Below are 24,262 nucleotides of genomic sequence, written 5' to 3' on the forward strand. Positions count from 1 at the left end.
TAATGTCTTCATTTTTACAGGTGGATAGGATTGTTACGCAGAAAAGGCGATCGGAAATTTTCGTCGGTTTTTAAGACTCTGGCCCGTTCTTCGGATCAAAAGACGTCGGTGGCGTCATTTATTCGGCTCTTTGAACCGATGGTTATAAAGTCTTTGAAACAATACACTGTTACAAGTAACATTGCGTTGCAGTGCCAAGTTTTGATGCTACTGAGTCAACTGGTTCAACTCAAGGTCAATTACTGTCTATTAGATTCTGATAAAATATTCATTGGATTCGTGTTGAAGCAATTTGAATTTATCGAAGAGGGTCATATACAACAGACCAAAGATCTTCTGCCGAAGATATTCAATTTCTTGGTACACTTATCTTATGAGAAGAATCACTCGAAAGCGATAATAGGCATACCGAAGATAATTCAGTTATGTGATGGTCTGATGGCAAGCGGACAACCGGCGATCACGCATTGTATACCTGCGCTCGCGCCCGTTATCGAAGATATATTCCTCATTCGCAACGGAACCTCGAGCGTGGTCGAGCAGCGAGAATTAGAAACAACAAGAGACGTGCTGATAGCTATGCTGTTGCGTCTGGTAGAGTATCACGAGGTAGTCGAGCTTTTAGCGTTGTGTCTTGCCGAATCCAGATTCAGCGGTGACGGTAACGGTGAGGAGAAATGGCGAAGATGGTCCAGACTGACTATGGACACTGTGCTTCCGATATTGGCCGCCGGAAAACTTAGGATAGAATCCGAGAGAGCGCATGTCGCGTTGGTGAAGTTATTTGCGGCTGTCTCGCCTACGGTTTTCCGACCAGTGGATCCTCTTCTGAAGATACTGTTCACTGCATCGATATCCACAACAGCTTCAAATTTGAACCTGAAGCGGTGGCTGGGCATGATCAACGTCGTACTGCTCACGTTGATTTCTTGCGCGAAGGAAGAGGCTATGCTAGCGCGTCTCTTGGATCTCAATGTAGATGTGACAGACGTGTCGCATCTATTCTCGCCACATCAATGCTCTGACTCCTCCTCTTCTTCCCACGAATGTTCCACGGATCCTTTGAACGTCTTGAGCATCCAATCGCGCCAAGTGCCACCCGAACATATATTAGCTAGATTTATGTTCAAAGTGATCAACCTGATAAGCACAAAGGTGTTCAATCTGCTTGGACTGATTAATCACAAGTCTACGGATCCTTTCGTCGGTTTCTCCGATTACGCGGACGACGATTACTTGGTGCATCAGTTTGCGTTCTTCCTACAATTGTGCATTCACATGTTCGAATCCGGCAGCCATTGCAAAGTAGCAAATGCGACAATGCAAATGATTCAAGGACGAAATGTATCCGATGAAGAAAAATTGCTCGTCGATGACTTAAATTGTTTGATGCTCGGCATCGGAAGTGTGTGTCCGACGGTGACGTGTCAGTGGGCTTATCTGATGATCCTGTTGGGCTACAACGAGATGTCCTTCTGGTCAAAGGTGTTGGGTACCGGTGAGAGCACCGATTACATCGTCGTACACCCTCGGCCGAGTGAGAAGAAAATTACGTACGATCACAACGATGGTATAAACATCCAGATTGTCAGAAGAGGGGGAATCATATTATTCTGTGATTACATATGCGAGAATCTCAACGACGTGGAACCGTTGACGTGGTTGTTGGTCAATCATATAGAAGAAGCCGTTGACATAGCCGTCGAATCTCCAGTAAGAGATCTGCTAACCACGGCCATACACAGAAACCCGGCAGCCAGCGGGCTATTGGTGCAAGCGATAGCGACCAAATGTACGGATCTGTCACGCCCCAGTTTTATAAAGCGTTTGTTACAGTGCATCGAGGGTGCGCATCACTCCCAGAGCGGCGCGGTTATAATGACTTTGATACCGCGACTCTTGTCTACCAAGTACCTCGCTTTATCGAGAATGGCGACGAAAATTGCCAGCCGTAGAGTGGAGATACTGTTAACCACCGGCGCGGAGGAGGCGATCGATCAATTGTCGAAGGACGATCTCGTGAAGATTATGGATACCCTGCAAACTACCAAGTTAGCCAGAAAACATGGCGGCTTGGTCAGCCTGTTGAACAAGCTGGCTGTACAATATTACGACCTGTCGCCGTTGGAACTCGACCAGTGCAGACCGTTCAATCCGTCCACCGTGAAGAGTATTCAGTTGGATCGGAATTGGTTCTTGTTGCAGGTGAGATTACGATGCTGCCACGCCAGCGCCGGCAACAATCCTATGGAATTGGCGCAGTTACTCAAGGATTTGGATTTTGACGATTGCTTGAGCGTTCTCTCCTGCAAGGAGTTTAATCTGAAAATTTTGAAACACTGTATAATATTGGGAGTTAGACTCAGCGTTGAGAAATGCCAAGAGTTGGAATTCGGACAGGCACAATGCGAGAAGGATTTTCATTTTAACGCGAACCCTCTGTACATCGCTGCCAAACAATGTCTGCTGGAACACATTCATTATATCTGTGAACTCGTGCCGAGGCCGCATCAGATATACAATCCGGAAGCGGAAGGGAACAGCAGTGGTAAGGAACTGAAATATGCCGCTAGATTTTCCGAACTGCTGAGTGACCCTCTGTACTGGGAGATTCTGTTCACGATAATCCCGACCGTCAAGATTTACATGAAGACATTACCGAAACTGGCCAAGTACAACGTAGCGAAGATCGATGTGAGATTTGAGGAGGATATCGCCAAGTTTTCTATGCTGTGTCTCGAGTTGGCACACTGGATGATTTATTCCGACAAACGGAACCTTCGTAAATTGAAGCCGCACGATATGAACCTCGCATTGAGCTGTGCGGCCGAGATCTTGAGACACGCCTCTCCAAGTAAAATTTTCGGGGACAGCACGCGTTACACCTGGGTTTGTTCCGCGGCGATCTCTCTGACAAGAGTCGTGGAGAATGTATTGACGACCATGGGTCCTTTACCAGTTGTGGATTTGCAGGCGTTGGAACCGGCTCTCCAAGACGATGTCACGAAAGATTACGCTCGAGCTTGCATCCAGATGGCATCGATAGTAACCTGGCTGGAGAAGCGTCAGGTGGAGGAAGGCTTCTCCACGAAAGACATTCCACCGTACTTGTTTAACACGATAAAATCGCTCGTTATTAGCGTAAGCCGTCAGCCGTTGATCAATTCTTACATTCTGACTCCACCATTGGTGTGGAAACGCGGGTCAGGTCACACTGTGGGCTCGGGTCCCACCAAGTGCTACTTCCCGCTATTATCATCTGAGTCCAATCTTTTGCAAGAGGTGGATATTTTGGAGCAATTTATTTATCGGGTCAATTTACTAGGCTGGATCTCGAGGTCACAATTCGAGGAGATCTGGATGGCATTCTTGAGCGTTCTCAATTTCCCGCAGAACGAAAACACGTCCAAGGAGGACATAACAGCTTTGATCCAGGCGAGCGGTTTGGCAGTTCAGGCGATAACGAGACTGCTGTTGCAAACGTTGCTGCTACCGTGTCCTGGCAATCCCGACGCCAGCCTTCTGATTCATCATCCACGAGATCCGCAGCTCTCCGTTCACAAAGTCAGTTCTCAGAAACTGTACGCGATACAGGAGTTACTCTTGTGGAAATATGAATACATGAACGACGCGGAAGGGAAAAACAGCTTGGGATTGGATCACATATTCCGCAGAGGAAACTTAGAGAGAACCGCAATGACATCCGACAGATTCACGTACAGCCAACTGTCAGTTTCCTACTTATGGTCACTGTGTAATTTATACGAGGACAAGTTGAACACTTCCGTTCTCGACCTGAGAAACAGAAGAAACGACGCACTGATGTCCGCCTCGCTCGATCTAGATTCCTGCTTGCGTTTCTTGATCGAGCATTACACCATCTGGATATCACCGCAGGCCAAGACACCGGTACAACTGTTGACGGAGATCGTTAAATCCATTCTGGCGATCTCGGAACTCTTTTTGGAGAGATCGCAGTATCAATGGATGTTGGACGTGTGTCTGGAAGTCTCGAGGATACATCCGACGGAGAATGCGATTCTACATCAATATCTGGCAATTTCTACGTGCAAAGCCGCTGCTGTTTTAACACCGTTGGTGGGGACTATATTTGAAAATTTTCAACCATATATAATAAAAATATAGATTATTTAACTGATACATATTAATCTCTTTACAGGATTTGGATACCTTGGATAAGGTGAGACGCATAGTGGATGTTAATTTAAAGTCTGGATTTCTGGCCTCCAGAGTTTCCGCCCTTCATGGCTCTCTGTATCTGCTGCAAAGCGCAGTGCTAACCAAATGCGAGGAAACGATGAATATCATACATCCTCTAGCCATCGAATATATACAGAAGCACATTGACTCGCAAGATTCAAATAGGTAATTTCGTAAAATCTAATTTGATTTTGATTAGTAAGAGGATTTCGAGGATATTTGCTCATTTATTTGATACAATCTTTTTTTTTGTCTAAGTTATTGTTGTGCTTCGTATACAGCATTTCGAGTCAGAGCGAGGAGCATCAGAGAATAATGTGGGCTCTGGTATTCTTCCTGCTGGAACACGCAGAGGATACGCCGCCGGACGCGGAAGCACCGGCCGTGTTGGAATTAGTCCTTTCTCTAGTCACCTCTCAGAATCTTTCTTACGGTTTACATCAAATGCTGCTGCAGGTATGTTACTTATATCCCCTTGATAAACAAGATTTATATAGAGACACTCCCTATTCATCTCGACAGGGTCTCGAGAGGCTCGTGGCAACGAAAAGCGTAGTCGGCAAGGTCGCTGAACAGATTGTCAAAATCGCGATAGACCGGCTAAAGCAACCGAGCCCGTTGCTGGCGCTACCGGCGCTGCAGCTTCTGCTGACATGCATGTACACGGAGGCGGCCGACCGTTTGAATCGTCCCGGTGTCGAGGAACCATTGCCGGACGTGGAGCCGGAGACACTAGTCCGATCTATAGAACGTATATCCGCGATATTCGACAAGATCCGCAAAGGTCATCCCATGGAGGTGGAGGTGCTGTGCACGGTTCTGTCGAGTATTCTCGGTGACTTCTTCCCGCCGTCGGAGATCTTGACCAAAGTCATAGGAGAATTTCTGTCCCCGCAACAACCCCATCCGAGATTGCTCTCCGCCGTTGTCTTTAAAGTTTGTAAATTGCGATGAAGGTCAAATTATATGTTGCACATATGATTGTAATAAATATGAGATCTAATTTTGCGATCCAGGTTTGCGAGAAAGCGTGTACCTGCACAGAAATGGAGCTCCTTCAAGACTGGGTGGTCTTCAGTTTACCGAATTTCATTCAGAGCTTGCCAATGGCCATGTCGACTTGGTGTTTGTCCTGTTTCTTTATAAGCGCATCGACGAATCATTGGTTGAGAGCTTTGTATCCTTTTCCAGCGACTCTATAATTTTTTAACAAAGTAGAGAAATTGAAGAAAGTTTTTAGAAGGAAAGAAATTTTAAGAAGGAGAAATTTTATACTTTCACAAAATTGTAAAATAGGAATAATACAATTCCTTAACTAGTATATGATATAGGTTTCCGTATGTTCAGTCGAGAATAGGAAAATACGAATATGAAGATAAGAAGATGTTGTATATAGCAGCTTCAGATTTTTACCACAAGGTATAAATTAATTTATCAATTTATTTCTTAATTTATTAACTTAATATATACTTATTATTTATCGCATCAATTAATTTCAGTTGTCTAAGGAGTCACAAAAAAAGGCGTTTGTCGAGACTTTCGAAACAGCTGCTAAGGAACCTGGGACCCCGTTCAGTGATATTCTAGCATCTTTTTAATTGATATTGATCATAGTGTTGAGAGAAGTATTCTAACAAGATATTAAATTCAAACTGTAAAAAATTGATGTATACAATTACCTGTGCGGTGTGTATGCGTACATACATATGCACGCACGTGTATGTACATTTGTATGTATGATACAATATTTATTTTGCATTATGCCCCGTCGAAAAGAGAGATATGCAACTTGTTTTACAATAAACAGTATTTTTTATGTAAATGTTCAAATTGTCTCAATTTTTTATTTAGGTGTAAAAAATTGTAATTATTTATTCGTGCGTAGCAAAAAAATATGCATAGCTTTGTGTTACTGAATTTCCTCGAATTTGCGTTAAATTTTAACAATAAACTCGAATCGAAACATGTTCGCATCGATTGAACCTGTCAACTGTACTTTTTCATATTTCGTCGAGTCTCCGTTTCTAAACCTCGTAAAGATCTTGCTAATTAATCGGATAAAATTCGGCATGATTTTTTCGCAAGGTACAACTTATATGTAACAGTATCATGAATGATTCTCTTTGACTCGGAACTTTGACATTTACGGAATTATCGCGTGCAAAAGAGATTTTGTAAAACTAGTCGGTCTCAAGAGTGGCGATTATTGACGGAAGGAATATAAAATAAAATATGGTAAAAATGTTTGTGTTACATTTGAGAAAATTGAATGGTCTTCCAACTTTCTTACGTTACGGATTATTTCAGGAAACTATGGAGCTGTACAAGAGACTGCCCGCGAACGGTTACAAAGAGCTCGCCGGGTATCATCGCGGAGACTTTTGCTACAATTGTGGACAAAATGAGTACGAGGACGCTTTGCGTGGCATTGTGACACGAAAGAGAAGAACAAGGAAATACGAAAAGCACTGTCCCTTGTGCCACTGTCCGCTCGAGAGGCGAAGATCTCCATCCGGTGGACCAAGGTAAACAGAGAAAGATATCCCTTACACGAGTCCTACCAATTAATAATGAAAAAAATAATTAAATTATTCTCTTCGGACTCGTAGGACTTTGGAAAATGTCGAGGCTACGCTAAATCGATACGAACGCATCTTCGCGGAGCCAGTCACCTCGGTCATCAAGAAGTCGCAGAGCAGTCCTCTGTCGCAGAAGATATACTGGCACAATTGTCAAACTGGAGCGCATTCTCGTTGCCCGAGAAGATCGCTGCAGCAAACTCGTCGTCAGCGGAGACTCGAACACGACAAATATTTGTGTAGGATGAAGGGAGACGCGATGAACTCGGAGCTGATGAATGAGGATATCGAAGCTTCCAAGTACGCGCAATCAGTACCAATCAAGAGCTCGTTGAAAAGGCATAGCCATTGCAGAGAGCCCGAGGTAACATTAATGTTCTTCTTAAGAGACCAAGACAATGTTAAAGAATCATTGTTTATTCTGTAAAATTTAATCATTGTAATTATTTTTTTAATTTATTATCTGATTACTATTATAATGTCTTTCAGGGATCCCCGGACGAATATTCCGAGGCTGAGAGCGAAGTATCAACAAAGTACGCTTCACGCCTTCGTCAAAAAAAGAGAGAGGAGAAGGAATCGCGCGTAACAAATCCACAACTCGGATCGAGACATCATCAAGGTGTAGGTGGGGATGGTGAATACATCGCAGAGATGAGGAGCATCGAGAGCGACGTCGACTGCCGGCGAAACGCGCACGATTATCAGGAACAAACAAGAAAACTCGTTCTGGAACTGGAGGAACTGGAGAGGCTGAAGATGAAGGGCGACGGCGAAGCAACGGCTGTAAAGAGGGTAAATGACGACAATAGAAAGCTCGACAGACGGAAGCACGATGTTGTTGTGAAAACGACAAAACAGAAGAGATCTGGTGACGGTGCTGTGTCGAGCGAACCATCCGTGCTCTTGATTAAGGAATCAATTGATGGATCCACGAAGAAGCTCAATAAACCCACTCATTTAGCGAACTTGGATCTCCATGCAACCAAGACTCGCATTCTAGAATCGATCGATCATATCCTCGGTACTATGGACGACACAAAAGTATAAATATATATTTGATATATTTATATAAAAACATATATTTGTTATATATTATGTATTATTTAATATACATATTATATTTAATATTAATATTTTATATATTTAACATATATGTAATATTATTTATATCTTTCGGTCTAAATATTAGAAACAAAGTATCTTTTTATTATATCTCTTGCAAAAAAGTTATTTATAACAAACCAGATTATTATTAGTATATATTTTATCAGTATAATAAATAAATAAATATTCTTCTATTTGTCTAGAATGATGCGCCGGTGCAACAAGAAGAAACGGAACAAGAGACCATCGAGAAGATAACTCGTGAACTCCAGGAGAACGGCTGGCAGTTATTGTTCAACGCTTTGACGATACATAGAAACTCGACAGATTCCGGTAAAAGGACTGTTCGTCTGGAATGTCTGAATCATATTCGGCAACAGCTCGACAAACTCTACGCCCTCGAGTCGACTTTGGACAATTGCCCGCTTAAATTACAGTCCCTGTCGAACAACGATGTATCATGTAACGAAGAACATCAACAGACACAACAACTGGAGCACAAAATTGCGGATTCCTGAGTTTACCCAAATGACCGGTTTTTGTGTTCTCTTTTCTAAAAGTCTGAAAAAGAACTGTGAGAGATAAATTTCAAAGATCCATGCGTTGGATTTTGCAAAAATATACATTCGGGTAACATCGTGAATATTTACGAAATACAAATTATAGTTGCAAAAATAATTGCAAACGCAAATATCATGCATCGAAAACACAGATTGTCAAAGTATACATTATTGAATGCTTACACGTATTGTGCAAATCAATATTTTTAAGATAAATATATATATAAAATTTTATAAAATATAAAATATTAATGGAATTTGTAAAAAAAAGTCTCATGTTATTTTTCGCTCGCGAATTAATCTAGATTAAAGTTTCATTTAGTTGGCCATTTATCTTTCAAGTCGAGATTTAATTGGTAGCAATAGCTTTATTGAAACATTTTAAGTATACATCAGAGTACATAACTACTCTCTATTTTCTTTCCGCTGTCAAGCTAAACGAGGTACGTGTAATATTAAATTGTTTCCATATTCGGTAGATAATTCTCTTTGCGATGAGAGGTGCGCATGAATTCATTATGTATAATATATATATATATATATATATATGTATTTTAGGCTCTCCTTTTGCATTTGCTACGCATGTATACTCTCAATATACATACATAATACATGCATACATATGTATATATGTATATATATATATAATATATTTTTTTTAATCTAAATAAATATATATATATAATATTTATATGTATATGGAATATTGGTAGAACAATTATTTACATAACGTCGTAATAAGCTATGACTAGATATGTATTGACGCGTTAGGATATATATATATATATAATTCTGAAAACTTGAATATATAACGATGGGAAAAGACGTAAATCGGAGAGATCCCGGTAATACTCTGTAATATATATATTTTTGCTTTTGTCCAGTAGCTCATAAAAAGCAAAAATATCGAGAAAGCTCCACTTGAGAATAAAGTAAATTACGTTAGTAAGAATGCAAATTAAGTCTATCACACTTCTCGATGGCAATATCATTATTATTCGTTGTACATCCACTTTCTTTGCGTTATCATATAATTAGTTTTCCTTATATAAGTGTGTATGTGTGCATAGTTTATATTATGATACTTTTACGAAGCTACCGTTTAAACAGACGACCTGACGATCCGCGAAAAAGGATGGAATTAAGAAGCGAGGCAAATGATGAAGATCTCAGGGACGAGTTATTACGGGGCTCCCTCCGAGCGATTATTACAGGTACACACGAACATATTCGACGAAGACTGGGAATAATACTGCAAGTATTACAGGAGACGGCTGTATAAACTTAATTATAATCAGGTAATATCTTGATAATACAATCTAAGTACACAATGTGATATAAAATCTATACACTTATATATCATCAGAGTAGATCTCTCAACAAGATTACACGTCTGATCTCCGTCTGGTTCCACCTCCATTTTACATATATTATTCCTTTCATCAGTAACGTAATTATTGTTATCTTGCCTGCGGAATAAATACGTCATCGACTTTCCCGCGCGATCGCGACTCGGGAACCACTGGACACATTTTGAACGGGACACATTTTTTTCTAAAGGACGGGCGATTTACGGAATTATTATGAAAGAGAGAGAAACTTCTAAAAAGGTATTATTGACTTCGATTACACGCTATTAAGGACACCGTCGAATTGATCGGGCGAACCGAAGAAAAAAGAGGACGCGCCTCTCCTCTCTCGCCCCTCTCTCGCGCTTTTCTAACACTACTTTCTAATTAATTGCCACAAAGTGAATTGACTCTGATAATGACGCCGGTTCCCGAACGATCGTAGAGGTGGAAAGTTGCTGGAAAAATTAGACGGGTAGACCACTTAAACGTGAACTTATTAAACCCCTACGTTCAATTTTTCGTTGACGTTCGAGATGCGGACCCTTGCGAAAATCTTGCGCAATTTTCATTCGTCAGCGGGGTTCTCGTTTCCTCCAGGGTGAAAGAAAGAGAGAGAAAAATCCCAGAATTATTCAATTATTGAGTCTCTGACACAGTCACATTTTTCCACAAATGTCACCGTCGTTTAAAAAAATCTAAAAAAATTTCAAATACTTCACCCCTGACGAATGGCCTGTCGCTTCTTTTGTATTACAAACGAGAAGTTTATATATATATATATATATATATATATATATATATATATTTTTTTTTTTTTTTTTTCGAATTGTGCGATCGATTGACACCGCGACGATCCGCGAAATCGACAGCGAGACTGGTCCGCTTAAACGTAGATCTAAAAAGGCGCCTCACTAAAAAAATCGATCTCGGCGCTTCCTAAATCCTGGAAGCCGATGCGTCGACCCGTTCGATGCCGAGATGCTCCTGGAGCTCCTGGCTTCAGGAAGATACTTTCGTTTTGGCTCGCAGTCGTGGATTATTAAAAGCAATAATTTAATTCAATATCCCGATAACCCGAGCATCATCGGCATCAAACGCATCGAGAAACGCTGTATTATATTCATATATATATATATAATGCGTAATTCTCATCGCTCTAACGCGCTAACAATAACGGATAAACGTAGTGAACAAACACGTGGAACGTTCAATAATCGTATGAGATCTCTTCTAAGCCTTCGCGTTATTATATATATATATATATATATTATATTATATATTATATTACGTATGTGTACGCTAGAGATTTTTTTTATAATCACACACTATAAAAGCGTCTGCGCGATCCTTGCGATCTTTTACGGATCATGAATCCGCGATCATTCGATTAAAAAAAAAAAAAAAAAAAAAACAATACGAGCTGTATCGACGGAGCACTCGCAGGATATATAAAAGGCAATATATATATATATAAAAAAAAGAAAGCACTTTATATAAATGTCATCGATTGCTCATTCCTATCGATTTGAAATCATTCATCATTTTATCATTTTTAAAACCGAATACATATCTCACGCGACTGCCGTTTTTATATAATATTATTATAATAATTATATAATTATTATATATAATATAATAATATTATATATAATAATTATATTATAATTTTCATATTTCAATATTTCATATTATTATAATAAAATATCTAATTTACAGATTATAATTACATATAATATATTATTATAAAATAATATTAATTACATAATATTATAATAATATATAATAATATGAAATATTGAGATATAAAAGTTATAATATAATTTTCAATATTTCTATCAGTCCTTCAATTTCTCTCTCTGCGAGAATTCCGTCGCGGAATTAATAAGCTTGCCATTGATACCGATCCCGGCGCGCTCGAAAGATCAAAGGATCCCGGAAGCGGAGAGATACGCCGATTATACATCGTGCGAGGTTCCCTTCAGTCTCAAGGAACGCGCAGTATATAGTGCTGGTTGTAGATACTTTCATCGGATAAGGCTTGCGTTAATTATTGTCTCTTTCAGCGCTCGTTCGCCCTCGTGGAAAAAAATCAACTCTCCCTTTGCCCCTCCCTCCTCGTCTCTTTCCTTTTTTAAGTTTTATTTTTTAGTCACGAATGAAATTTCGCTTGCTCTTCCGTTCTGGTTACTTTTTTTGAGAAGAATAGTTTCCATCTTTAGATATCTATTGTTATACTTGACATTTGAGAAAGATGTGATCTTTTACGTGCGCTCACACTCACGCTAACGAGGGATCTCCTTTGATCTCGCGAAGTCTTGTCTCTTATACTTGAATGCCGGCAACATTTAAACGAAAGGAAAAAAAAATTCTAATTACTTTAATAAATTATATTATTCGAGGCGCACGAAAATATTTCTTATTTTGATCGCATACGCATTTCACGCAATGCCACTAATATATATCGCGCAATAAAAATGTATTTGAAAAAAAAAATTCGCGTGTCAAATAAAATATGTAAAGATCATGCTTATGTGCTTTGCAAATGTGATAATAATTTAAAAAAAAAACTCTTGCATATACGTTCCTTAGAAATTTCCATCGATATTCGTTAACAGTCTTAACATTTAGCCGCAGACATGACGCTCCTAAGCTCTAGTCTAACAAGCCCTATATATATATATATATATATATATATATGTATATATATATATATATCTACTGTATCTTTTTAGTCTATATAATGTTAGGATATATAAAACGATTAATTGTCAAAACGCATTCCTTCCATGGTACTCAGGCATTTGCGCGATATGGCTGTATAAAACGTATCACATCTTTTGTTGTATCTCGATTCGAACAAGTTACGCGCGCGACATACATAATAAGGTCTGTGGCTAAGAGTTAAGATATATATATATATATATATATATATATGTATATATATATAGAGAGAGAGAGAGTTTAAACTTTATACAACAATCAATTTTTGAAACACGTCGATTTTTGATTATATCAAATAACTGTCCGCGATACCGCCAATACACTCAATACACGGTATAGTGATTTATAAGTACTAGTACAGTTGTATTGTCTATCTGAGAGAGCTCTTGTATCGCGAGATATTCAATTATTCGTTGTTTAGACAAAATCGTAACTTGCCTGTACTTTCATTCAACTGTGAGAGAAATATCGATCGAACGGAAGCAAGCAAAATACTCGTTCGTCACTTTTGATAGCACCAATAAAGATACAATGCCTGTGTACTCACGCGCAAGCACGTATATTGTCTGCATTTTCTACGACAGCCCAGAAAGAAAGAAAAAAAGCTCAAGCTCTTTTTTTTCTTATCTAAAAAAGAAAAACCTGGAACAGTCGCTTCAATTCCGCAGCAAGCTAAAGACTATACTTGTTCCGACATGCAGCTAATGGTTTCTAAACCAGACTCTTCCGTCATCTCGTTCGCCTTCGCTCTTATCGAATAGAAAGGGGAAGGGTGAAAGGAACGAGGTCGCTGAGCGTTTACCGCGATTTATCCGTGCGCGCGTCATCGTTCGCGATCCGATCGACCGAGACGACGACTCCTAGTTCCGGACGATCGTTCCGCGCTTGAGCAAAGCAAAGGTCGGAAACGAACGAGGCGTACTTCGCATTAGAACGAGCTGGGGCATACTGGAGGATTCATCTCGCCGAAGATATTGAGCTCGTAGAGTGCTGCGAACACGATAAATATCAAGTACCAGATCATCAAGACCACGCCGTATCGCCTGTCCAGCTTCCAGCCGTTCAAGTGCGTTGCCAGCACCAAAAATACCACCGTCGACAGCAGGGAAACGGTGGAATACGTCAAGCCTAGACAAGGATGAAAGATAAACATGTGATCGATAAACACGTTTTGCAAACGCGTGACAAATGGATAAATAAATCTGTATACCTCTGCTGGTGACGTTTACGTGCGAGTTGGGCTGTATCATAGCGGTCTGTATAAACCACGGAAGACCGAGGCATACCAGAATGTCAAAGACATTGCTACCTACGGCGTTGCTAACCGCCATGTCACCGAGACCTTCCTTTATGACCGCCAGGGAGGAAAGGGCATCCGGTACGCTCACGCCAGCGGCAACGAAAGTCAAGCCCATCACGGTGTCGGGAATGCCCAAAGTGCTGCCTGATAGTAAAATTGTCGCTATAGCTCTATTCATCGAATTCACCGAAAACACTGTCGATTGCATTTAAACGATAATCTCTATTACCTATGATTGTGATCATCCACACCATTATGTAACTGTAGAAACTGATCCAGATCATTGATATACAGAAGGTGAAGGGATACCAGCTTCGCCACTTCTCTTGCCGGCAATCCGGCATCGTCGCTCGACACATGAAATGAATGGGGTACACGAGACCCCAGGTGAATAAGGTCCATTTATTTCCATCCATTGGCATCACGAGAGGCGACACTTCATTGGGATCCGGTTCCTTCGCTTTATAGTATTCGGGCTGTTTCGGTGCGGGTGGTTGTTGTTGCTGTTGTTGCTGCTCGATCGGCTCTTGAACGCCATTTCCTGAAGGAAGGAGATACATACATTCTCCGAGAATTGTAGAAGATACGAAAGAATACAGATAAAGATAATTAATTACCTTCCTGATTCTTTATTTGCTCGGTGATTGGCGAGTTGGGGCCGGTGTAGGACAATCGATCCTCTTGTAAGGACCTGTAACTCACCAGGGTGCTCTGCTCGGCAGGTTCGTCTTTCGGCAGGAATGGAATGTTATAAGATTTGGCCCAACGTTCCAACTTAACGTTGAACGAAAGAGCCACGCAATAGACTGCGTACATGACCAACATGAACAGAGACTCTAGCCTAAAGAAATTTGTATTTTACTTGTATAACTCATATTAATACTCTGTATCAATTTCGCAATTGGATGCAATCTAATAAGTAATCTAATTCTCACCAAGAGATGGACTCGTTGTAAATAGTACCGAGCATCACGAGAATCGAAATGGCGTAGAAAAAACAGTCTCGACAGAGAGGCCACCAATTCAATTTGGAGGCCGTGGCGGAGCATAGGCCGCAGATCGATATAACAAACATTATATTGAAAACGGCGCTGCCAATAACGCCGCTCACCTGAAACAGACAAGAGAAGTTTTAATTATCGGACCTTTGTCAATTATCACGATAGGAACACCTGGTGCGGCCTAGAGTATCTAGGTCGGTGCTGACAATATAATGATGAGATTCCTCAAGATTAAAAGAACGAATAATTTGCTCATTTGTTACAGCTTCCTGATGTTTTAACGTAGCAAAATGTGCGATTAACTTACTCCAATGTCATCCTTGGCGAAAAACACACCGATGATCACCGTCGCTAATTCAGGCGCGGAAGATCCAGCTGCCATGAAGGTGGCTCCGGCGACATCGGGAGACAGTCTTAATTCTGAGAAAAAAAAGAAGTCAAGTCAATACAAGGAGACCTATCTTTGAATTGGAATACATCAGAAATATAAAAAATAAAGACAGTATTTTTATTGTAAAAAAAGAAAACGAATTAAAACCATGTAAGATGATTCCTATTATCGTCTTTGATAACGAATCTCATCGATTCATACATCAGGATGAAACATGATCTTCTTGTGTAAAACAGACTTTGCGTAACATTACGTAACATGGAAGTAGAATTATCGTATTACAAGACTAGGAACGAGGATCCGTATGGTAGACTCACCTTCGCAGATTCTGTCCAGACTCGAGACGAAGTAATCGTCGCACACTATGGCGAGGCCCAGGAACGTATAGATAGCGACCAGAACGTGTATTATGAGCCCGCCGTGTTTCCTAGCCTCTGGGCCCATCAACGGTCGCGGAAACTGTTCTATGGCGGGCGCCGAGCAATTGGTCCTTCGCGGTCTCACGGTAGGATACGGATAAGGCTTCGTCACTTGGGTCGTCTGAATAGCTGGCGTGACCTGGGTCGAGAAAAATTTTTAAATAATTCATCAATTAAATAGACCTACAAAGTTACAAAAACCAGTCTTAGATTGTTGAATGTTGACAGAGAATCTGTCCTCCAAGTTACTCTATCACGTCAGGTTTTCGAGTAATAAATGATTAAAGTTCCAAAAAAATTATATAATAATTTTGATAATTTTCGACAGTCTATAAATTATTAAATTCATATAATATAATTCTTATAATTATATAATATTTATATCTTATAATTATATTCCGTTTCCGATATATTCAAAAAGAATCACCTACACTGATTTCAGCGTCGCATAAATTTAACAATTTAGTAGACCGTCAAAAATGATTAAAATAGCGGTTCTTTTTTTAGAGTTTCAACCATTCCTGAAAACTTGATATAATAGATTAATTTGGAGGACAGATTCATTTTCAGTATCCAAAAATTTATAATTTTCTTAGTTTATTGTTCTCGTAACTTTCAGGTGAAATTTTGTAAGTCTATTATTATTGACTTATAAAAAATTAATTAATCATGTGTATCCACAATCGCTCGCTCTGTACGTTTGATTTTCCAAGGAGATATCACGGATCACCGGAAGCCATCATGACAGAACGTCAACACCTTGATCCGCACTGGTGGTACCTAATTGACCGGCATCGCACCTGATGCAGACGTATTATGCAACCCGCGTCATGCATCGTGTATCACACGATGCATTCGCAACTCGATTCTAATCCGAGCAACGGATCTCTAATCTTGTTTTCTTGGAACGTTACACAGGATGTGGCTTGCGATGATACTCACGGTGGTGCTACTACTTCGGACATGCTTCAACAAAGGGGTCTCGGTCCTCGGCGGCTCCTTTCCTGTCTTCGTTTCCTTCAGATCTCGCACATTTGGCGCCTTTTCGTTTTTAGATCCCCCGGGGTGGACTTTTGTTCCCTCAACGACCGTTGAAGCCGTCGATGATTCCTCTGTCGTTTTCTCAGTAGGGGCGATCGAAGATTCTGTTGGTTTCGACATCGAACTCTCATATTGCGTGGGACTCGAGGCGAGTGTCGTCGTCTCGAACGATGTGGTCCTTGCGAAGGCGACGTACTGTACGAGGACGTAAATCAGGAACAAACCCAGTCGCAGGGGCCACCTCCGACGACGCGCTTGCAAGTTACGCGGTCTGTTTCTCATTGTCTGCAACTGAAAGCATTGTGAGAATTTAGTACACCCTGTGCGTCACATATTATTCTTCTTTCTCCTTCCCTATAGCAAAGCAAACTATTTGAATCCAGTCTATTCTAGCAATGTGAAAAATTGATTGTAAAGAATTTTTTTTAAATATTAAAATATGACATTTTAAATATGTTTTTATAAATGTTTAAACAGTATTTTTAAATCTTGGACATTTCTTGTTCTAATTATCTGAAGTGAAAAAACTCGCTCCAATTTTATAGCATAGGATATTGAATCTAATTAGAATTTCAAAAAGTTAATACTTAATATTTTTCTGGAAAATTTCAGCAAAATTAAAATATCAAATTTAAAAATGACATTACATTAAATTTTTTTAATAATATTATTAGATTCATAAGTTATTAAAGTCGCTAGTATTTGATTATAAACAACGGGTTAATTAAAAACGACCTGACTAGCCAAAATTTATTCAATTTATTTACACGACGTTTCGACCATATGGTTGTGGTCCTTTTCAAGTGTAACTATAAAGAAAACAAATAAATAACGGATCAAACATTGATATATGGATACAATTTTTACCGGATTTTTGCCAAACAATACAACATAATGGCGTCATAAAACTAGTCTACTCACACGTAAATTAAGAAAGAGAAGAAAAAATCCAATGGGGCATGTTTAAAGGTAGAACTTAATGATGGAATAATTAAATATGTCACTTAGTTAAAAACAATGGTTATTAATTTTGAGATGAACACAAACAAGGAGACACGTCATGTCAGCATGAGTCCCTTGAACGAAACTGTGAATATTTAAAAAGAAAAACAGTTCAAACGACCTTTATAATTTTGTCATAAATATTATTTAAATTTTCAGTATCTCTTTGTAGATTAATCGTGGAGTTAAATTTCTTAATAAAAAACATTTCAGCTATTTCTCTTTTCTTAATAAATTTTTCATTGTGTAAAATAACCGGATCGTCCCACTCAAAATCATGCCCAAATTCAACTCTGTGTTTGCTAACGACTGATTGATTGGTAGGATGTAATTTTATATTATTAAGATGTTCTCTAATATTATTAGATTCAGTATCTCCAAAATATTGTATTGACATTGAAAAATGTATTAAACAAAAAAGCTAAATATATAAAATTTAAAAATACCGACATATTACTTAAACGTAAATAAAAATCTAACATTGCTAAAAGATCAATTTCTAATATTCTCAAAAATCATCAATTTTTCATACTGTTGGAGTAAACTAGGCCCTTAAATTGAGAGACGGTCTAAGTGTGTCTTTTGAAACGTTATTGATTATTTTCTCTTATACGAAGAGCTTATCTCCAAGAGCCAATTATTCGCGGGAGAAACGAGCTCTTCGTACAAACACGGATATGAGAGAAGATCTAAAAACTGATCACGTATCAATAAATTGTTTCAGTTTATTCCTAACCACATTAAATATCACCGAGACTCGTCATCAGGAAGACATGGGCAATCTTCGGGTATTTTTCATCGTAATAAAATTCATCCTCTCACGATATGCGAGCCAATTTTAGAATCAACTTTATTGTTCATACGACATTTCTTGCAACCTTTATGTATCGTTGGGATTAATTTATCGACATTTCTATAACAATATGTTTTAAAGCCTGATCTGACATAGATCCATAGTGTTGAAAAATTGTTTTACTTATACGTGTAATTCATTATCGTTATTATAATATCGCGTATACACAGGAAAAACGTAGCGTGCGTAGGCATACGCGTGGGTGACATAATGACAGGGAATATGACGTATATTTCAATTTCTTTGAAGCAAAAAAAATTAAATTAAAAAAAAAATAAAATAAAAAGAAATAAAATTATTATTTATGTACACACATTCTGTTGATAAATATACAATGCAGATAAGTAATCGCTGATATTCATCGCATGCGTACGTAATTATATATCTCCTAAGAAAAGTTACCCTTTGAACAAGAACATGAGTTGATGGGCGGAGCGTTTGATTTTTTTTTATCGCTCGTTAACAAGTTTTTTTTTGATATTATAAAACTCTCTTTATGCAAGCATCGGCTGCTGTGTAAACAAATGATCCTGTGTGTGTTATCATGTATAATTTAACGCGTGCAAACATTGCATGCGTTATAAGCTTGGAATTTTCAATATTACGATGCAAAGTAATACGATGTAATTAATTGCAAATTAAATAAAATATGTGATCATAGAGGCAGTATAATATGTCGCGATACGCAATAGGCTCTTTGAAAATTTAGCTTTTTTAATGAAAAAGATTAAATCTCTGACAAATTTCTAAAAATAAGATTCGTAAAAAGATTCGTAAAAAGATTTTGAAAGAATGCATATTTTTTCAAAGAGAAAAAAAATGGCATTTTTTATTCAAATAACTGCATTTACAGGTGTGTATTGCATGTGACATGCAATATAATCAAATATCGTGCGGGAGAGTAATTCTAGGAGTAATTAAGTGTCTAATTAAGAGCTCGAGAGTAACTTCGGAGTAATTTCCATCTGCGCATATATATATATACAAGAATAATTCGCTTCATTACGTGCATGATTCATTGGAGATCAAAGGTACACTGACGTAACTGATGCAAATAGAGAGACGGGAAAGTCAGTAGCAGTGCATGTAATCCCTTAATGCGTATGCAACCTATTTGCGGAAAAGTGAGAAGTACACGTTGAGCGTCGTAATTGTTTCGGATTGTCTAATTGCTGTTAGTGAAATTAACAGTGTATATGTAAATATAAGTACAATATACTGATGATGATTTTAAACGACATATTCTTCGAGCAATTGAGTTAATATTTTATAAAATATTTTATTTTTATTCGGTTGTTTCGAGACATCCTATATATATCATACGATGGAAGTAATTTTCGCAACGCAATTTTCACGCAATCAAACGCGTTTGCTGTAAATAAACCTTTTAAATCAAATTAACGCAAAAATGAGGTTCATCAAATTTTCCCGAGTGCGAAAGAATAGCCTGTTGAATAAATTCTCTTTCTCAATCAAATTTACGTGTATCATTAGGTTTATGCAATTAATATTAGCGAATAATTTTCCAGAATTAATACACAATATTACAAAATTAATATACGTAAGGGTTATTAAATAAATAAAGGATTAATTATATTTAATTAAATATTGTATTAAATAAATATTTAATTAAATATTAAAAATTAAGTAAAGAATTTTAACAAAATATTTATCCTTGTATTCAGATAAATGTTGCATTATAAACAATTCAGTTGTTATCAACATTAATTAATATATTAGATAAATGTCTCAGACGACACGTATTAAAAGATATTTAAAAAATTATGTAAACATGTTTTCGTCTTTTGAACATCTTTTGACCTTTTTGTACTATCTATGTTACATTACAAAAAATTCTGTCGTAATCAACATTAATTAATACATTAGATAAATGTCTCACAATTAGACGAATAAAAGATTAGAAAATTATGTAAACATGTTTTATCGTCTTTCGGACATCTCTTGACCTTTTTGTACTGTCTAAAGTCATATAGATGAACGAAGATACGTAATTTAAACAGTTTTTTATACAAAAAAGCACTTTCTGTTGCAACAAATACTTCGGCGAATAAAAGCTAATATATATATTTTTTAAAATATATATATATAAAAAAAAATATATATATATATTTATATATATATATATATATATATTTTTATATATATTATATATATTTTATATATATTTTTTATATATATATATATTTTTTTTTAATAAAATGGTAACTATGTGGGCGCAAAAAAAAAAAGAGATGAAATCTAAAAAATCTAATTCCACTGTTACATATAAAAATATCCAGTTGATGAAAAAAAACGACGAGCAATATTCTCGTTTCTTATGCAGGTATAAAATCGATCCGTAAAATCGATCTGTCTTTAAGAGAACGGAAATGCGGCGTTAATTATAACAATGATTTCCATAAAAGCGGATATGCCTTGACTGGATTTATTGGACGCGTGTAGGGATTATAATATCAAAAGATACGACGTTGAGACCTAATATCGGAAATTTAACTTCGCTCTCTCGCCGATGTGTGACGGAAGTGTTATTATTATAAGCGCTCGTAAATTAATTTGTCACGTTTCTACACATTTTATTACATATAACATAACAACTGTTATGTGATATTCTTGTTGCAATAATTTTTATGATTATTAAATGGCAACTTGATGACAAACTTTGAAGCATTTCTTTTTTATTAGAATTATTAAAATTATTAGAATTATTTTTTAAATTGTAACAAATAAGTAGCCATTCAAAAATTTATATCAACAATAAATTATTGTGCAAAACTTTTTTAGTTGGATTATATTTTCACTCTTTTATAAAATTCCTTAATTAAGTCCTTTAAATGTATAACTTTTCAAATAATAGCAGAAACTACAATAGCAAATTTCGGCATAACTTTAAATCGAGTATTGAAAAATAGCTTTGACGTTTATCTAAAAATTATCTATAATAAAAATTTAATTACGTAAAAAATTTGAAATATTAATATCTTCACTTTTTTATATAATTCCTCAATTAATTCCTTTAAATGCAGGACTTTTTCCCAAATGATATAAATTGAAATGACACGATTTAATTTTAAATAGAGTACTGAAGAATAGCCTTGACAGTTTTCTAAAAATTATCTGGAGGGAAAAAATTCGATTAAAAATATTAGAAATATATATCGTACAAGAAAAAAAAATACATAAATTATCAAGTAAATTATCAAGGACCTCTCTCTCTTTTTCACTCATACAAGAGTCAAAAATCCGTCGAAGAAGACATCATCCCTATATTCATCCTTATTATATGATTTTACACTTTGCCCTGAGAAAATCTTTATGCATGCGCATGCAGCTCTCATTTTAATCGCAAGAAACGGAACATAATCCGAGGATACATCGTGTCCTTTTTCGCAGACTAAACCGGGAATCGCGAGCGACCGGGTGGTATGCGATCGTTATCACCGAGGGGCAAAAAAGGAGAACCGTGAGACTCGTTGCGATAACAAACCGAGACCAAGTCTGACCCAATTCCATCTACCAGAATCATTCTCCCGCGAAGGAGAGAAAGATTTCCGCTTACGTATAATCCGGCTTACCCCTTGGCCGCCGTTTATCATGGTTGTCGTCCGCCAGCCGGAAGACGTATAGACTACGTCAGTTGCGCCGGATGTGAGTGTAACGGTGACGTTGGTGAAATAAACTGAAAATACAAGGTCGCCGACGGTGTCACCCGCGGCCTCTTATCACTTTTATATGCGTAGAAAGGAGGATGATCTTCCCGAACAGAGTCTCTTTCAATGACAACCGAGTTTATTCCAATTATCGATTCGAACGCCAGGAGCTAAGCCCGCCGCCGCCGACGCTGTCGTCGTCGTCGCCGACGATTCCGAGTACCGCCAAAGTACTGACCGAATCCACCGAGTCCACCCACGGTATCGCGAGTATTTACGCCCCACGACTGCGACTCCGTCCTTCACTATCGCGCGCGCGTGTGCGTGTGTGTGTATATGTGTATATACCGCACGTACGGCCCTCCCGCTCCTCCCCCCCTCCTACCCTCTCATCTGTCACGCTCTTTGACGTGCGCCCTCCTCGACGCGGCCGTCGCGACGCTCCTCTTCTAGACACTGCTTTTACATCTACTCGCTCGGGGTGGCCACTTGTCACGTGTACTTTTTAATTAAAATTGATTAAAGATATCAAGAGACGCGATTAAGTATCCTTTTTCCTCCACACTAGATGTACATATTAATTATCACACGCGTGGAGTTCGACTATAAAATATTGTAAAATTTCTCTGATTTTTAGTGTGTTTCTTTTTATATAAAAGTATCTATGATTTATATTCGCGCTCACGTTCTTCTATCCTCTCTCGCTTTCGGAGCTCGTCTACGGTACCTGCATCTGTATTTCTATCGGGACGATGACGTAGGGGAACGCGTGCGCGTTAACACGCGTGCCCGTATATACCGGTCATATATATCGGCGTTCCATTCCCCCCGTCGCATAATCGTTCGTTGCACCTGTCCCAACCTGCCTCGGAAGGGGTGAAACTGTAGGAGAAAAGTATCGTCTTCCAAGTAAAAGTAGGTCCCCCCTTTGAAATTTCGATGTATATTAGCCCTAAAGGTCACACATGAATCATTATTTTCACCCTGTCAAATTATTTTAACAATCGAAGGCTTTAATCAGTAAAAATGTTAAAATTTATTTTTTTTTTTTTTTAATTTTGTTGTACATTAATTTTTTTTACAGATATCAAGGAATAAATATATATATAAAATTTTTGTAGAAACTTTCTCAAACACTTCGAAATAGCTAAAATTGCGATAAGACATTGTGACCCATTTGCAACCAGGAAGAAAATAAAAAAAAATGTGTGATCTACAAACATAGAGCTTATACTAATGGAGGGCCCTGAAATAGGATTGACAGAGAAAACAGGAACATTGGATTATAAACAATGACAGACTGTAGTCCTATCCTTCTTTCTCATGAGAACAACCCAGAGTAGGGAGACTATAGTAAGAAAGACAAAATATACATATCCTCTCTGTCCTATATTCGATGTCCTCCATTAATATCATCTCTACAAAGTTAATTAAATATTCTTCTTGCATAATAAAACGTGAAGATTAATATTTTTTCAAATAATAATTGATATTAATATTATAATTAAAAATATTAACATTAATATTAATATTTTTTAAAAATATAATTCATATTAATTAATATTTGAAAAAATATTAATCAAATATTATCAAACATTCTCTCGAGCTATTTTAATGACTACAATACCTAAAAGAAGGTCTCGATATTTTCTCCGCTCGAGTATTTTTACTTTGATTCCAAATATTTAATTTCGGTATTAATAACGCGATTGTCTTATAAATCTTGTCGATTAATATCGATTATAGATTCTCTACGACCAGAATCGTTCGTTGTCCCGAGAGATGACTGTAAAGTCATTCAACTTCGATACGGTTAAAATTATCGACGATACATATATAGCCCTGTATTATTATTGAACCATAGCTATATCCGGTCTACCGGTTATACATTGACGCCAAATATAGCGGAATTTCCGATGTCATGACTTACAATGTATGTCCGTATGCTGCCTGCGGTAGCTTACCACACAATGGAATCTTTCAAATCTCAATTAGTCATTTCTTTACAGAGATATGTATATACGACAAAAATAATAGTTCTCGAATG

The 24,262-nt window shown here is 37.8% G+C and overlaps 3 protein-coding genes across 7 annotated transcripts in view; 2 read left to right on the plus strand and 1 right to left on the minus strand.

Annotated features, from left to right (window-relative positions):
• Window positions 1-6,035, plus strand: part of Htt (huntingtin) — a 31,509-nt gene extending 25,474 nt beyond the window's left edge. For 2 of the 3 annotated variants that reach the window (XM_072903930.1, XM_072903931.1), the window contains exons 10-16: window positions 21-4,098; window positions 4,181-4,386; window positions 4,503-4,677; window positions 4,744-5,157; window positions 5,238-5,398; window positions 5,553-5,640; window positions 5,721-6,035. In XM_072903930.1, coding sequence (XP_072760031.1) covers window positions 21-4,098; window positions 4,181-4,386; window positions 4,503-4,677; window positions 4,744-5,157; window positions 5,238-5,398; window positions 5,553-5,640; window positions 5,721-5,819 — 5,221 coding nt within the window. In that variant the 3' untranslated portion in view covers window positions 5,820-6,035. Of the gene's footprint in view, window positions 1-20; window positions 4,099-4,180; window positions 4,387-4,479; window positions 4,678-4,743; window positions 5,158-5,237; window positions 5,399-5,552; window positions 5,641-5,720 lie in introns of those variants that run through there. The other variant, XM_072903932.1, reaches the window with a different exon arrangement.
• Window positions 6,036-6,160: 125 nt separating this feature from the next.
• On the plus strand, window positions 6,161-8,721 carry LOC140672094 (uncharacterized). 2 transcript variants are annotated; one of them, XM_072903937.1, is made up of 5 exons: window positions 6,161-6,456; window positions 6,529-6,746; window positions 6,831-7,164; window positions 7,290-7,844; window positions 8,111-8,721. In XM_072903937.1, exons 1-5 carry the CDS (start codon window positions 6,454-6,456, stop codon window positions 8,423-8,425), a joined length of 1,425 nt encoding a protein of 474 aa, XP_072760038.1. In that variant the 5' UTR covers window positions 6,161-6,453; the 3' UTR covers window positions 8,426-8,721. The 2 variants fall into 2 exon arrangements, with proteins under 2 accessions (XP_072760038.1, XP_072760037.1); XM_072903936.1 differs by having other exon boundaries at window positions 6,161-6,746.
• A 94-nt stretch (window positions 8,722-8,815) lies between these two features.
• On the minus strand, window positions 8,816-24,250 carry LOC140672093 (probable sodium/potassium/calcium exchanger CG1090). 2 transcript variants are annotated; one of them, XM_072903933.1, is made up of 9 exons: window positions 22,141-24,250; window positions 16,594-16,983; window positions 15,550-15,790; window positions 15,149-15,261; window positions 14,776-14,951; window positions 14,458-14,681; window positions 14,070-14,381; window positions 13,751-13,984; window positions 8,816-13,668 (listed from the first exon to the last, which is right to left on the minus strand). In XM_072903933.1, the coding sequence occupies exons 1-9, from the start codon at window positions 22,159-22,161 to the stop codon at window positions 13,469-13,471; spliced, it is 1,911 nt and encodes a 636-aa protein (XP_072760034.1). In that variant the 5' UTR covers window positions 22,162-24,250; the 3' UTR covers window positions 8,816-13,468. The 2 variants fall into 2 exon arrangements, with proteins under 2 accessions (XP_072760034.1, XP_072760035.1); XM_072903934.1 differs by lacking the exon at window positions 22,141-24,250 and adding an exon at window positions 17,614-17,754.
• Window positions 24,251-24,262: the final 12 nt, after the last annotated feature.

The sequence above is a fragment of the Anoplolepis gracilipes genome, chromosome 12 (genome assembly GCF_047496725.1).
Source record: "Anoplolepis gracilipes chromosome 12, ASM4749672v1, whole genome shotgun sequence".
Lineage (NCBI taxonomy): Eukaryota > Metazoa > Arthropoda > Insecta > Hymenoptera > Formicidae > Anoplolepis > Anoplolepis gracilipes.

Excerpts from the sequence above, each read along its gene's own strand:
- LOC140672094 (XM_072903936.1), top strand. The coding sequence starts at position 6,454 with ATGGTAAAAATGTTTGTGTTACATTTGAGAAAATTGAATGGTCTTCCA. Across the intron at positions 7,165-7,289 it reads GCCATTGCAGAGAGCCCGAG|GGATCCCCGGACGAATATTC; the intron begins GTAACATTAATG and ends AATGTCTTTCAG. Across the intron at positions 7,845-8,110 it reads GTACTATGGACGACACAAAA|AATGATGCGCCGGTGCAACA; the intron begins GTATAAATATAT and ends CTATTTGTCTAG.
- LOC140672093 (XM_072903933.1), bottom strand. The coding sequence starts at position 22,161 with ATGATAAACGGCGGCCAAGGG. Across the intron at positions 15,262-15,549 it reads TCTGGACAGAATCTGCGAAG|AATTAAGACTGTCTCCCGAT; the intron begins GTGAGTCTACCA and ends TTTTTTTCTCAG. Across the intron at positions 13,669-13,750 it reads CGTAAACGTCACCAGCAGAG|GCTTGACGTATTCCACCGTT; the intron begins GTATACAGATTT and ends ATCCTTGTCTAG.